General features: G+C 44.1%; 1 protein-coding gene across 3 annotated transcripts in view; it reads left to right on the top strand.

The window, feature by feature from the left end:
• Positions 1-3814: 3814 nt before the first annotated feature.
• Positions 3815-13409, top strand: part of TMEM132D (transmembrane protein 132D) — a 197120-nt gene continuing 187525 nt past the window's right edge. For all 3 annotated transcript variants that reach the window (XM_066562220.1, XM_066562219.1, XM_066562218.1), the window contains exon 1: positions 3815-4041. In XM_066562220.1, coding sequence (XP_066418317.1) covers positions 3963-4041 — 79 coding nt within the window. In that variant the 5' untranslated portion in view covers positions 3815-3962. The remainder of the gene's footprint in view (positions 4042-13409) is intronic.

Below are 13409 nucleotides of genomic sequence, written 5' to 3'. Positions count from 1 at the left end.
ATTTCAATGCCCTTTGTGCAATCCCAAGCAAAGGAGAAAAAAAAATAGGATTAAAAATCTGTCTCTGTAAAAATTAGTGGCAAGGCAGGCACTGACTTCAGCACGACCAGGATTTTTCCCTCAGACTTTAATTGAAAGTGAAAAATATTTTTGGAGAAAAATGTCTAACTGCTCAGGTTAAAAGTCTCAATAACATGTCCAGTTCTTCCAGTCTGTGGGCACTGAGAGACAATTTTTAAATGCAACTGGCTTTTGGAATGAATTGTTTGCTTTCAGATCACTAGATATATTCTGTATTTCCATGTCTTTTTATCTATCTCTATGGATTTATCTATTGAGATATCTATATCTATCTGTTTCTCTATCTAGATGTGAAATACTGGGCAGAGGAACATTTTAGCTCGTGTACCTGGCTCCAGTTTTCCCTTGTGCAGCTCTTGGCCTTATCAGTGGGGCTTCCCCCAGCCTTGTGCTTTCAGCCTGTCAAGAGGGGACATTGCTGCTTAACAAAAACCAACCTCAAACAAGAATGGGAATTGATAAACTGATCAGAACAATTTGCAATTTTAATGACATAAAGTTGATGTAACACACTGCAGATGAACCAAGGAGTCTCAGGGTGAGGATGGACCTTCTCATTACCTTGTTGGGTGTGGATTAATCAGTTTTCTACCTTTTCCATTAGGTTGTGGGTTTTCAGGTCTCCCCACTCTCTCATGTTTTCCTAATGCCAGTTCTTCCTTCACAATTAGTTGTGTTAATCACCCAGAAGAGATGAGGCGTTCTTGCCAAAATAACATATTGCTAATGAAACAGGAAGATGTTTTCTCATTATGAGTTGTGTGAATTGCTGTGATTTCCATGAGCAGAGCACAGGAAAGGTTTTCATCCCAGAAGCGCTGGCCAGGACAGAGTTTGCACAGCTGATGTGCTGCCACCTGCACTCGTGGGCACCAACTGGAACTGGGACACCCACTCTGCAGGGCAAATTCCAGTGGCCTGACCTTCAGCTGGCACTTCAGTAAAATGCCCACTAAACCAAAACTGAGATTATTTCTGGGCAGGGCAAGAAATGGGTGCACTTGTTCATCTCTGAAGGGACTGAAGACGACAGTTTATTCAAAGGTCACTTGGCTTTGAGAGAGACTCGAGACCCAAATCTGGTTTGTGGGGATAACAGGACAGTGGAAGATGAGGAGGAGGATGGTGATGAAATATTAAGTGTCCATTACTACCTACTAGAAGTAAAAGGTCTGCGGAGTGATCTGGAGGGGAAGAGTATTGATGCATAAAATTTAATAATTAGTTAGTGACCTTTCAGAATTACTTTCAAAAACCTTAAGGAAAAAGTAATAGCTTGGATTAATTTTTTTCCCTCTCACAAGATCAAATTAAAAAATTAGTCTGTTCAGTGAGTAGCAGCATCCCAGATGAAGGATCCTAGGTTCCACAGTTTCCATGTTTGGGCTGAAAAATGAAGTAGGTGCTTCCAAGCCTATTGTTTCAACAACGATGTTGCAAAATATGAAGAGAAGGGAAATAAGCTAATTTTGCAAACGTAATATGGCTGGCATTAAAACTCTCTCTCACTCTGCATTTCTGTAACAACTTTTGCCCTTCCTTCACTGAATGACTGCGAGGCCTTACAAAAGCCAATGCATAAAACATCTCCAAATGGTGCACAAAAGACCTGAATGTAAAAGCATAGGGGCAGAAACTGTAGAAGTAAAAGAAGAGAATCTTGGTTTGGTTTTCTTATTATTCCAGTATCTTTTTTTCTTAAATTACTTTGGTGACTAAACTGCCCACACCTGTATCTGGAGAGAAAGCTCTTCCTTTGCACTTTTCATACTTTGCAAAGACTTCTTTTTGAAGCTTCTTCAGCAGAACACAGATTAACTGGTTTGTTATCCTGGCACATTCCACTCTGAAGGAAGCTGGACACTGACTTCCTCCTGCAGGGCATGGCTGCTGTATCTGGGATAGAGTGTTGTTTAACAATAATTCTCCTATGTTGTACGACACTGCAATTTGGCCACAGCATCTGTCAATAACAGTTATTTATCCTCTGTCAGTGGGGGATATTCTGAGCTGGTACATTTCAGTGCAATGCCAGTTCTGGAGATGTGCTTCATTCCTGCTCTGGGGAGCCTCTCAGGAGCTGGGAATCCTTCCAAAGCTGACATGAACCTCTAAAATGAATTCACACCACCACACAAAATGCAGCCTTTTCTCACTGCATGGGTAATCGTGTACTTCTCAGTGTTGGCAAACAGTGTGCAAAGTTTATTTTGATTAACTATTTACAGCTCCAGTGTTGTGGATGTTGATATACAGACAAATGTTTTTATTGCTCCCAAACATGTACTCCACGAAGGAAGAAAATGACTATAAATTCTTGTAGCTACTTCTTGTTTTGTTTTGTTTTGCTTTGTTTTGCTTTGGCTGTGGTAAATTGCATTTTGCTGCATTTCTATCTGCCAAGAGTAATATAGATCTTATTTTTAAGTTTGACCAAATGCTTGGGTTCGTACTGACACCCTCTGTAATGGAAAACCTGAGGTCAGTTATTTTCTCCCAGCGCTTTTGGAGACTATTTTCGACCAAATGTCGGTATTTTTGCTGATGTTTCTGCAACATGTACGAAGTATTCCATTACATGCTCCTCACATTATTTCCCTATTCCGCCTGCACCGCACTTGATTTGGCTCACGACTTTTGCAGTGGCTTGGGGAGAGCTGAAAACACGGCAAAGTGGGACGAGGGAAGGAGCCCCAGCCTCGCCACGTGCAGCAGCACGCTCATGTCGCTGCTGGCAGCCGCAGGGATGCCGCGGGTGTTTGGCTGCGTGTCCGTCCGGGCGGCCGCTCGGGGATGCTCGGGATGCTCGGGATGCTCGGGATGCTCTGCCTGCCCGTGCTCCGGAGCGGCCGCTGCCCGGCGCTGTGCCCGGCGCTGTGCCCGGCGCTGTGCCCGGCGCTGTGCCCGGCGCTGTGCCCGGCCCTGCCCGCCGAGGATGAGGCGGGTTCCAGCCCCGCGATCGGTGCTGCTGCTATCTCCCGCCGCGCTCGGGCCGAGGGGGCAGGAACCGGGCAGGAACCGGGCAGGGGCCGGTCCGCGCATCCCCGGCCCGCCCCGCTCCGCCCCGCTCCGCGCCCCGCTGCCCGGGGATTGGGGCTGCCGGGCCGCCGGGGGCGAGGCGGGGCTTGGCTCGGCGTTATTTATTTATTTGTTTGGCCGTGCCGTGTTGTTGTTCTCGGCGGCGGCTCAGCCCGGTACCCGAGCAGCCCGCGGGATGCGGCGGGGCCGGCGCGGGCGGGCGGGCCGGGCCGCGGGGGCGGGAGGTGCGCGCCGGCCGCCGCCGCCGGCCCCGGCAGCCCCGAGCGCCGTCACCTCCTCCCTGTGACCTCCCTCTCGCGCAGAGAGTCAGACAGGTCAATGAGGAAATCGGGAACTTGAAAAAGAGCGAGAGGAAAAAAGAGCGCGCACCACCAGCCCTGCGCGTGTGGATGATTCCAGGGCGGATCATCATCGCCTAAAGGAAAACTTTGGTGCCGCCCGGGCGCCGCCGCGATGCGGGCGCCGGCCGTGTGAAGCGCATCCCGCGGCGGGCGCTGCCCCGAGCCCGGCCCCGCCAGCGCCCGGCACGGACGCGGGGCCGCGGGGCACCGCGCTGCTCGCCCGCCTCGGGCGGCTGCGGCTCCCGCCGGCATCTGAATCCAAACGGACTGCTTTTTATTCACGCGGGAGAGCGGTGCTTTCTCACAGCATCATCTGTTTTGAAGAAAGGAGGGAGGAAGGGGGAGGGTTAACGCTAAAGAAGTAAGTCTTCTCTGCGAAGGAAATCCCTTTTGCGCTTTCCAGATGACCTTTTCTGAAAATGTAGCTTCTCCAGCTGAACGGTTTTGATTTTGACTACCAAGTGTGTGAAACTGATCCCTAAGTGCTTCACAAACCGTAGGATGTGTGCTTCCGGGATTAGCAATATGGGGCATCTGTTGTCGCCTCTCCTCTTGAGCCTGGCAGCAGTTTTTTCCAAAGGTAAGTCTTAATCTCTTCTGTTTCACTGCATCTTGTTTCTTATTTTGCACAGCCAGCCCTTCTCCCCTCTCTCTGTAGTGCCTTGAGTGCTGATACGATTCAAGACAGAAAGACTTGGGGGAAGCCATGTGCTAGTCAAAACCACAGAGCATGCGATGGGAAAGCCTGAGTGGAAGGATCTTTCCTTGGCTGACCATGACAAACAGTCTGGCAGTTTCCTGAGGCATCTGTTCCTCCTTACTGTACTTTAGGTGGGGTAGAAGATGCTGCTGCTGAGCTTAGCTCTGCTTTGGATTACGAAGGGTTTGTGGTATGGCAGTCTGAAATCCCCGGAGGTACAAGCTGTTGGACTTGGTTGCCCCACTGTTATCTTCTGTGCCATTTTTCAGATTAAAATTTCTGTATCTCAGACTGACTGGCAGTGTTTTACTGGACCAAAGAAACAGGTACATAGTGAAACATTTCAAAGCTTTGATGAGATGCTGTAGCAGGTGTCTGATATCCTGCATGCTGAAGAGAATTGGAATGTCCTGATGGCATGACTTCACCCAACTCAGTGATTCCTTCTTGCAGCCCTCGAGCTTGTTTACAGTAGCAATCAGAAAACCAGCACACAGGCAGTGCACATATTTTTGTGTGCATTTAAAGCTTCCTCGGAACTTCAAAGTTTCCTTCAATGGCCTCAGCCAAAAGGTGAATGCACTTTTTGCAATACTTAATTTAGATGATTCTGAGCATTCCTGTGAAATATCAATTAGGAGAAGTATACATATCTACCGAGCAGATACTGTGCATCAGCAGTTGTATTTTGGCAGGAAAACAAAGTTTTCATGTGGTTTAGTCTTCAGAGGGGAATCAAAGCATATGCATTAATCTGTGATTCTGCAAACATGCTGGTAAAGAGTCCTGCTTATAAATATCCCTATTAAAAAATATATTACTTATTCTTAATGCCCTTTTACACTTCCAGAGATCAGCACTTTCCTTTTTCATTAAGTGAGTTATTTTTACTAATTAGTTTGTATCCACAACTGAATTTATGACAGAAGGCAGAATACATAGCTCTGTATTTCTGTGATGCTTCCCTGTATCAAATTCCATTCTCCTCCTTTTTTCCTTAGAACAGGTAAAGAAAGAAAGGAACAAAATTGTAAGTCTTCTCAAATGTTCCTAAATGCGGTGCCTACGTAAGTCCCGTTCTAAAGTTGCAATTGGAAATGCATTAGCAGCAGGGATTAGAATTCAGAGTCTTTTCAAGAGATTGCTTCATTCACATTGCACACCAGTAGCTTGTGATTGCCCAGCTAGGCTGTAAATGATGTATTTTGTTATAAGCAATATCATCAGTACTTTGGATAGGCTCACAGTGCAGTAAGAGTATGAACTTCATTTCATTCCCTGGTTTTTGCTGTGTTTGAGTTTGCTGCCCTAACACTGTATTCACATAGTGTTGGACTGAGATTGCAGTTTATCCCAGGACTGGAATAAATGGCATTTCAGTTTTACAGAATACAGCATTTCTTTATTGCCAACTCAGCAATTATAGCATTCATATGTGATTTGATTCTGAAATGCTACTTACATCTCTTTTGAAAGATGTATTAGGAAAAATTGCTTCTCCAAAGGGGTTGTCAAGCCCTGGCACAGCTGCCCAGGGAAGTGGTGGAGTCCCCACCCCTGGAGGGATTTAAGGGACTGTAGATAGGGTCAGGGGTGAACGGAGCAGTGCTAGCTTAGCAGTGGCATTCAATGGTCTTGGGCTCTTTCCAGCCTAAAGAATATGTGATTCCATGAAAGCTGAGATCAGGAGATCCCAGCAGAAGCACTGCTGTTAGCTGTGCTATGGATCTTGCACGTCGGGCGTCCAAGACACCACTGCTGTGGGAGTGCCAGGACTCTGCTGTTCAGTGACACAGATATCTGCCCTTAGTGCAATTGTTTATTTTCTCTTTGGTGACAGACTCCATCTGCACTGCTATGCCTTGACACACTGGAAAGACCAGAGTGTTCCAGAGATTTATGGTATGAACTTCACAGTGTAAAAGGTTGACTCCCACCCCCTCCACGCAGTAAGATGAACAGACAAAAAATACATCAGGCATGATTACTACTACAGGGCATGTTTCTTTGATGCTTTTCTGTTGCTAATAGAAAAACTCTCTCATTTACGACACGATGACAAAGTTTTCCTAAGGAGATACAAAAGCTTTTAACATGCAACAGCAATCAGCTGTCTATTGTGGCTAGGGCTGCTGCTTATTACTCAGAACCATGGCAACACACCTTGTACTGCACCGTTTCCAAATCTTTCAGGTAATAATGTTGAAGACTTGAGAATACTATTGTGATTTTGCTGTGCTTTTATCTTGTAAAATGCAGGGCTCCAGCCTGAGAAATGAAATGTTTTCAATAATGAGCTAAAGATCTACCAGGCCAGCTTGTCAGTGATGACAGAATCCACGTGTGTTAATGCACTCTCAGTCTCACAGCAGATGGATGTGTCAGGGCAGGGGTGATTATGCTCTGTAACTGCACTTCACAGCTTTGTCCTCAGCAGAGCTTTCCTGAGTCAGTCCTAGGAGGCCAATGCTGGCCCTCAGTTCAGTGTTTTGCTGTTTGCTATCAAAGGTGGGAAGAAGTTCTTGGGAAGTCTTCAGTCAAAAAATAACCAGGTCCAGCTGTTGTTAATGAAAACAAACTATATGCAAGAGGCACAATAATGTGGGCGTTTTGTTCTCTTGTTTAAATGGAAATTCATCAGCTCCACTGGAGTACAATAGGAACTTCAATATTTTATTTGAGCTCCAGGTTCCATGCCTGGCTTAAGTCTAGAATAAAAACAGCATCTCCCATAAGATGCCAAACACTTTTGGGATTTATACTGTGAAACTAATGATTGAGGAGCCTTTTTCATTATGAATGTCTCCATATAAAACCGGATTTCATTGATTTCAAATTTCAAGTTTAAGTTGACAGTAAAAACCAAGTGAATATTTTAGTGACTTGTTCTGCTTGTCTTCTGCTGAGCATTTTGTTCTTCTGTGTCATCCTGGGCAGAAATCTTCCTGCAAGTTGCTCTCTAATGATATTTCAGGCCATAGAGCTGCTGGTTTGATTTTCTTTTTCTCTCAATTTAATTGAAATGGAGGCTTGGCAAGTGTATTAGGCAGGATTTCCTTGTATCCCCTCAGGGTGTTCCCCATAGCTAGAGATGTGCAGAGCACATGTGCAGTGATGCAAATCTCCTGTTACAGCAAAGTGAGTATGGGAAAACAAGGAAACCAAACCCCAAATGTCTAGTTTTGGTTCATTCCTCTAGAAAAGTGGTAGTAAATTAGTAATGGGTTATAATTCTGTATATGGGATTAAAATCAATGATTATGCAATTTATGAGATGTATTTTCATTCCACTCCTTCTTGGTGGTGGCTAGACAAGAGTTCAGGGTTGAACTACAGTTCATGTTGACTGATTGGGATCGTGATGATGAGGGACACATTCTCCTCCTCAGAGTAACGGTGCTGGTGTTCCTTGTGGACAGACCCATTTCTGGCATCAGCTCCAGATGTGCAGCTGGTCTGGATGGAAAATGTGGTGCTTGCTGCTTTCACGTCAGCATAAAGTACATGTGGGGTCAGTAGGAGCTTTTCCTGTGAGCTCTGCTTCTGGTCAAAAACCCCAAAAGTTTTCTGTAAAACCCCCAAAAGAAATTAAATCTTTCCAGCTTTAAGTTCAAGAAGTTTCCTTAAATCCAGAGTTTCTGTGCTTTGTCCCAGCTGCATTGAACTTGAAGTTGTTTGATACACCAAAAGGGAAGGGGTACACCACTTCCACTTTTTCACTCTTGCTGTGTTTCTTGCCACAGAGTATTTGTGGGAAAAACCCCATTCTGATCCCTTTTCTTTCAGTAAAAATAATAAATTCAGACTGAACAAAAAATTCCACAGCTAGACCCGTGTTTTATTTGTCAGCTGCAATACTGGCTTAATGTGATTTGGTTTCTAATATTTCCCTGTAATGTTCTCATTTTTTACTTCTGTCTTTTCTTTTATTAGTTCCTTAGGACAGGCAGGCTCTGTGACACCAACCAATGTTTTAGGTATTAATAAAAGCAGCTTTATTCAATAAAGATCAGTTTTATTTAATAAAGGAGAGAATCAAAAGATAATCTGATTTTTCATGCTGCATTCACATTAAATCAAGCTCCTGAGGTGGTTGTGGATGCCAAGTCTAGTGGCAGTCTGTCACGGGTCCTGGGATACATAAACATGACTGCAGACAGATTGATTGCAGGGAAGCTGAAGAGGCAGCTGAGATTCATCCCAAGTTTGGTTTATAAAGTGGTACATTAAATTACTTGATTTTCACCAGTCTTTGTAGTATTGCCTGCTGCATTATTAATGGCAGCTCCAAATGAAGTGGATTTTAAGTAGGTCCGAGACATGTAGATAACACTAATTATCATGAGCAGTTTAAAGTGCATGTTTGAGGATCTTAGGCTACTTTGCCCTGGGGTTGAAATGTGGGCACAGTTCACTGCAGAACGAGGATTGGCCTCTTCATGTCCCTGATTTCTTCTTTTATTGAATAGACTTAATTCCGGTGTAAGGTGTTGCTCTGATGGCCCCACAGAGCCAAGGGATTGAAACTGTTCATCTTGCAGAGCACAGCCTGTGTGGTACCCATGCAAACTTCCATTTCCTGCTTTGGTCCTGTGCCTTAAACTGGACCCAGGGGAGGGTGGAACTCACAGCTCTGTGGTGGAAGGAGTTACACCCTGCTATTGAGCCCACTGCAGTCAGTCAGGGCATTTCAGTGCTTTCAGCAGGCCTCAATTCAGACTAGACAGCGTTTTCTGGAGTGGTATTTTTCAGCCTGTAGCCCACACACCGGTGGTGATTCATAGAACATCTGAGCAGTGTTGTGAAACCAGTGCCAGAAACCTTCTGCGTGCAAGGGAGAAAAAAACGAGGGGAGGAAATGGAAGTAACAAGGCTGCTTTCAGACTGCATCCCAATTTGTGCCTGCTTGTAAACAAAGACCTTTGTGACAATACCAAAACCAGGGCACTGTGTAAGATGCTCTGGATTTCTTTCGGGAGGTCAGATGGCTTTTTTCCTTGAAAGAGAAAAACCAGTGTAGTGGCACTAGCTGTGGCAGTTGAAGTGTTGCTGTGGGCTGTTTGGTGCTGCCCTGTGCTCCAGACACAGGCGCTGCTGGTGTGTTTGTGATCCAGGGCAGCAGAGGTTGTTGGAATCACCCTGAGCAGTGGTTCAGCAGCAGAGCAGGACAACCCTGCCAGTGGCTCACGGCATCTGCACTCTGGGGTCAATAACTGCCTCGGAGCGTCCGCTCTGCACACAGAGAACGCTTGTTTGTTCTCACACCCCTACTGATGGGGTTTTTGCATCAAGAAAGAATCCTTGAGAGAGTTTTCTGTGCTGCAGACAATTGTCTCCCTGGAAGGGGCTCAGCAAAATGCACTTTGGTTTCTTGTACAAGCAGTGTATAAAAGGTTGGTAGGAGAGTCATCAATGTTTCCATATTTTCCCAGATTTACGAAACAGAAGGCTTCTTTCCTCCTCCTGTAGTCACTTCACCTTCTCTCAGGCCCATGTGGCTCTGTTTTTAAAGTTACTTTGAGTTGGTTTGGTTTGTCTAGTTATTTGGGGTTTTATTTGCAAATAAAGACTTTGCTACAAGGATGTTTTGGTAGAAGTGTCTCAGAAATTTACTGTGATAATGGTTCATAAGCAAAACAGACCCACATCTGAAAATGACCGTGCAGATTCTAAACTGTGGGAAGGGGAAGGATAGTGAATAAGGTAGCTCTTATAAAAACAACAGAGAAATCAGTTAGCTGGGTATGTATGAAAAAGCAGCAGGGGTAATAATAACAAGCGCCACAAGCAGAGGTGTGGAAAGATGTCAACACACTCTTTACCCTTGGGGGACACAGCTTTGAGATGGACTGAGGAGCAACAGGAGCTCCTCTCCAGCTGCACCAGCATGCTCCACATCTTGTCCTTTGAAGTGTTTGCTTTCAAGAGAGGCAGACTGTTGAGCAGACAGTCTGCAGATCTCTTGCTGAGGAGCAAGGCAGATGTCCAGATAATCACACAGATGACTCTGCATGTCCTGCATGCTAAAAAAATCATCCGAGTCACAGAGTGCAGTCTCATCTAATGCTGAATGGTCTCAAAACCTTGAATTTTGTGGGCCTTCAACATCACTTGCTTTTTATTTATATTTTTAAAAGTGTAGTTTTATGTCTTCAGTAAACATTATGTAAATTCATTGTGCAAGAGGAGGAACCCAAAGCTGGCAGAGGTAACTAGTACTGTCTCTGAATATTGACCTAATCCACAATAGAGGGAAGAAGCAATCCCATTTAGTGTTCAAACCACTCCTGTACTAAAGATTCTGGATTAGCACATAATTGTATCCTCCATTTTCTGCTGAGCCATGGTGACTCATTCTACTTGTCTTCATGAAAATAATGGTGATTTGCATCTGCTTACATTTGCAGTATCTGTATTTATCCTTTAGTGTTGCATCTCTGTCCTAATGTAATCAGCCTTGCTTGGTTAATTTTGATTTGCTGGTACACATGGGGTAGTTATCTTTCTTGTCTGTGTATGTCAGATTCCTACATTTAACTTCCTACTTTGCTGCCAGCAGTGGGTATATTGTCAGGTTTTCCTGCTTGATGTTGTTTCTGTAGACTGTGTTTTGAGCTACTGTTGAAAGAACTATTCAGCTCTGCAAAACTTTGCAGTGTGATAAATCTGTAAATACACCATGTACCTGCAGTCACACTGCTGTCATCCTTACCTTGTTCTCAGAAATAAGAATAGGATCTAGTTTGCTCAGGGTCACAAGTCTGTAGCTCTGCAGATGAAGAAGGATCTCTTTATGTGCTTCTCAATACAGGGCTTGGGGCAGAACCGAGCAGCTGATTGTGCCCAGCAGAGAAAAGAGTGCCCACACACTGCAAGTTCACTGCCACGTGTGCTGCAGAGTACAGGGAATCCTTTTACACTCATTTTCCCTGTGTGTGTTCTGTTTAGGATCTGTTTAACCCAGAGTTTGTTAGGTGCTGTGCTCACCTACAGAATTGGCCACTGAAAGCACTGAACACACTTGTCCTTCCTTCTCTGGAAGGAACACATGCAAAAGGGGCCAAGAAGGTTCTGCAGTTCGTGCTCCCTCGTTCCAAATCCTTTTCCACATTTCTGGGTTGTGAGCCTACCCTGCCCTTGCTGTGCTCTGCTCTCCTCTGTGGCTGCCTGTGTCCCCTGCAGCACTGTCTGATAGGAGATGATTTCTTGCATACTGAACACTTGTGCACAGTGGGATTCTGTTCTGTGCTCCTGACTCTCTGACACCATCTGCCCAGCAAAGTGGTTTTAATGGGTTTCCACTGAGCCAGGCTGTACTACAGCCCTGGCAGCACGCTCAGTGTTTTTAAAAATAAACAAAATCTCTTCAGACAAGCCACACACGAACATTGGTATCTCCAACAAAATTGAGGATTTCATACTGTTTGATATTTTGTGGAGCAGAAATATCTCAGTTTGATAGGCTCTAAAGTGGAAAAATGACTGATAGCTTGGAGTGGCCTTCTAATAGTACTGGTTTATTACTGTCAACGACCTTATAAAGCATTATTTTGCATCCCGTTTTTTTAAGTCAGGCATTATTATCCTTTTACAAAAATGCAGTCATTTTACCTTGTTAGAGTTCTCTTCTTTATGAGACCAGGGGAATGTAGTGGTTCATGATGGTGATTTAGGAGTGAGGGTATCCATTGGCTTTCTGTAACCTTTGAAAAACCACTCCAGTTCCCTGCTTTCCCTTTTTTTAAACTGTCTTGTCTGCACAAAATACAAGGTGTTCAGAACAGAATTTGGTTTACTTGCAGCTGTACAGCATCTGCTGTACATTTTACCACATGAAAATAATTAATTTCTAGCATCTGTGTTAAAAATTGGAACGTGACATTCTGATTGCTGGACAGCATGAGCTGCTCAGAGGCCTGTAAGAATAGAAAAGAAGAGTGGGGTAAGGAAAAGAATAAAGATATGATGAAAGCATGTGTGTGATTAAAATATTCTAAGGGATGGAGTAGATGCCATCCCCTGATGTTACAATGAATATGCTATCTAAGCCTTTTCAAACAGCAGCATGGTAAAGGGAACATAAAAAGCTTTTTATAAGAAGATGTCATAAAGATGGTTTTGTATTTATTTCTGTTGTATTCTGTGTTAATAAACTATTAAATAAAATATTTTCAGTGCCTGTATTAACAATGCAACAAACCACTTATGAAAAAGTAGTTTTTTTGGCAGATGGTACAGATCTTAGAAATATTTCATTCCTTCTTTGCCCCTTCAAGTCTTTGGGGTTTATTTTAGGCTCCTTCAGTCTGGTAAGTTGTGAACATGGTGGGCAGTGGTGGTAATGAGATGGTGAAGGGACTCTTGGCTGGTCCCTGTGTTATTGATGGGACATGGAAGTTGAAGGAGTCTAAAGAAATGGATTCTTCTGACTTCTGAGCTAACCTGTATGAACACACAGAGAATCAGACAAAATCCTGTTCGTTAGCCTTAGGTGGAGTCTGACTTGGAACCAATTTCATCTGATAAAAAATACAAAGAAAATATCACTCTGAATTCCCTTGACAAAGAAGGTGGCATTTCCTTGTCAATGCTGTCCACCAGGCTGATGTTTTGAGTGGTATCTCAGTGCTCCTTTATTGTTCTTAATTATTCATTTGTGTAAAGCTAACTAAGGTAAATACTTAAGATCTGTGATCTTCCACAGGTGTTTGCTGCTGCTGTTACCTTTTTTCCCCATTTGTCCTGTCATAACTTTGGATATTGCTGAAGATGCTCCCTGCTGTTTCAGCTGCAGCAGTTTACAATACAAGTATCAGCATCAACTGGGGCTTTGCCTGCCTTTTTATTTAGCCTCTTTATCTGAGCAGCAGTAGATCAGAGTAATGGTACAATAATCACTGGTGAAGCATGTATTTGTTTGGTTTTGTTCTATTTCTATGCAGTCATGTGCTCCTTTCATCTATTCCTGTCAGAATTATGAGTTTGGTTTGGATCACACCCTGAAGAAAGAGAAATGCTTCTAAGTGGAGAATACTAAATATAGACCTTTGTTCCTGTATTTATAGTTTGGTGCTTAGAATGTCTGCGTGTGCATTATAGGTTCTCATCAAATAATCAAATTGCATCAATAATAATAAAATGATGGTTCATGAGGAAATTCTCTTCAACTGTTCTCCTTTCAGCAGCTCCAGAAGAGAAGGATGACTTTGGCAGCATATCTGATCTGCAGTGCTGCCAGCTTTGGGCTT

Source organism: Molothrus aeneus, chromosome 18 (genome assembly GCF_037042795.1).
Source record: "Molothrus aeneus isolate 106 chromosome 18, BPBGC_Maene_1.0, whole genome shotgun sequence".
In the NCBI taxonomy this organism is placed as follows: domain Eukaryota; kingdom Metazoa; phylum Chordata; class Aves; order Passeriformes; family Icteridae; genus Molothrus; species Molothrus aeneus.
Note: the sequence above shows the minus strand (reverse complement) of the source record. Positions and strands in the feature narration are given on the sequence as shown.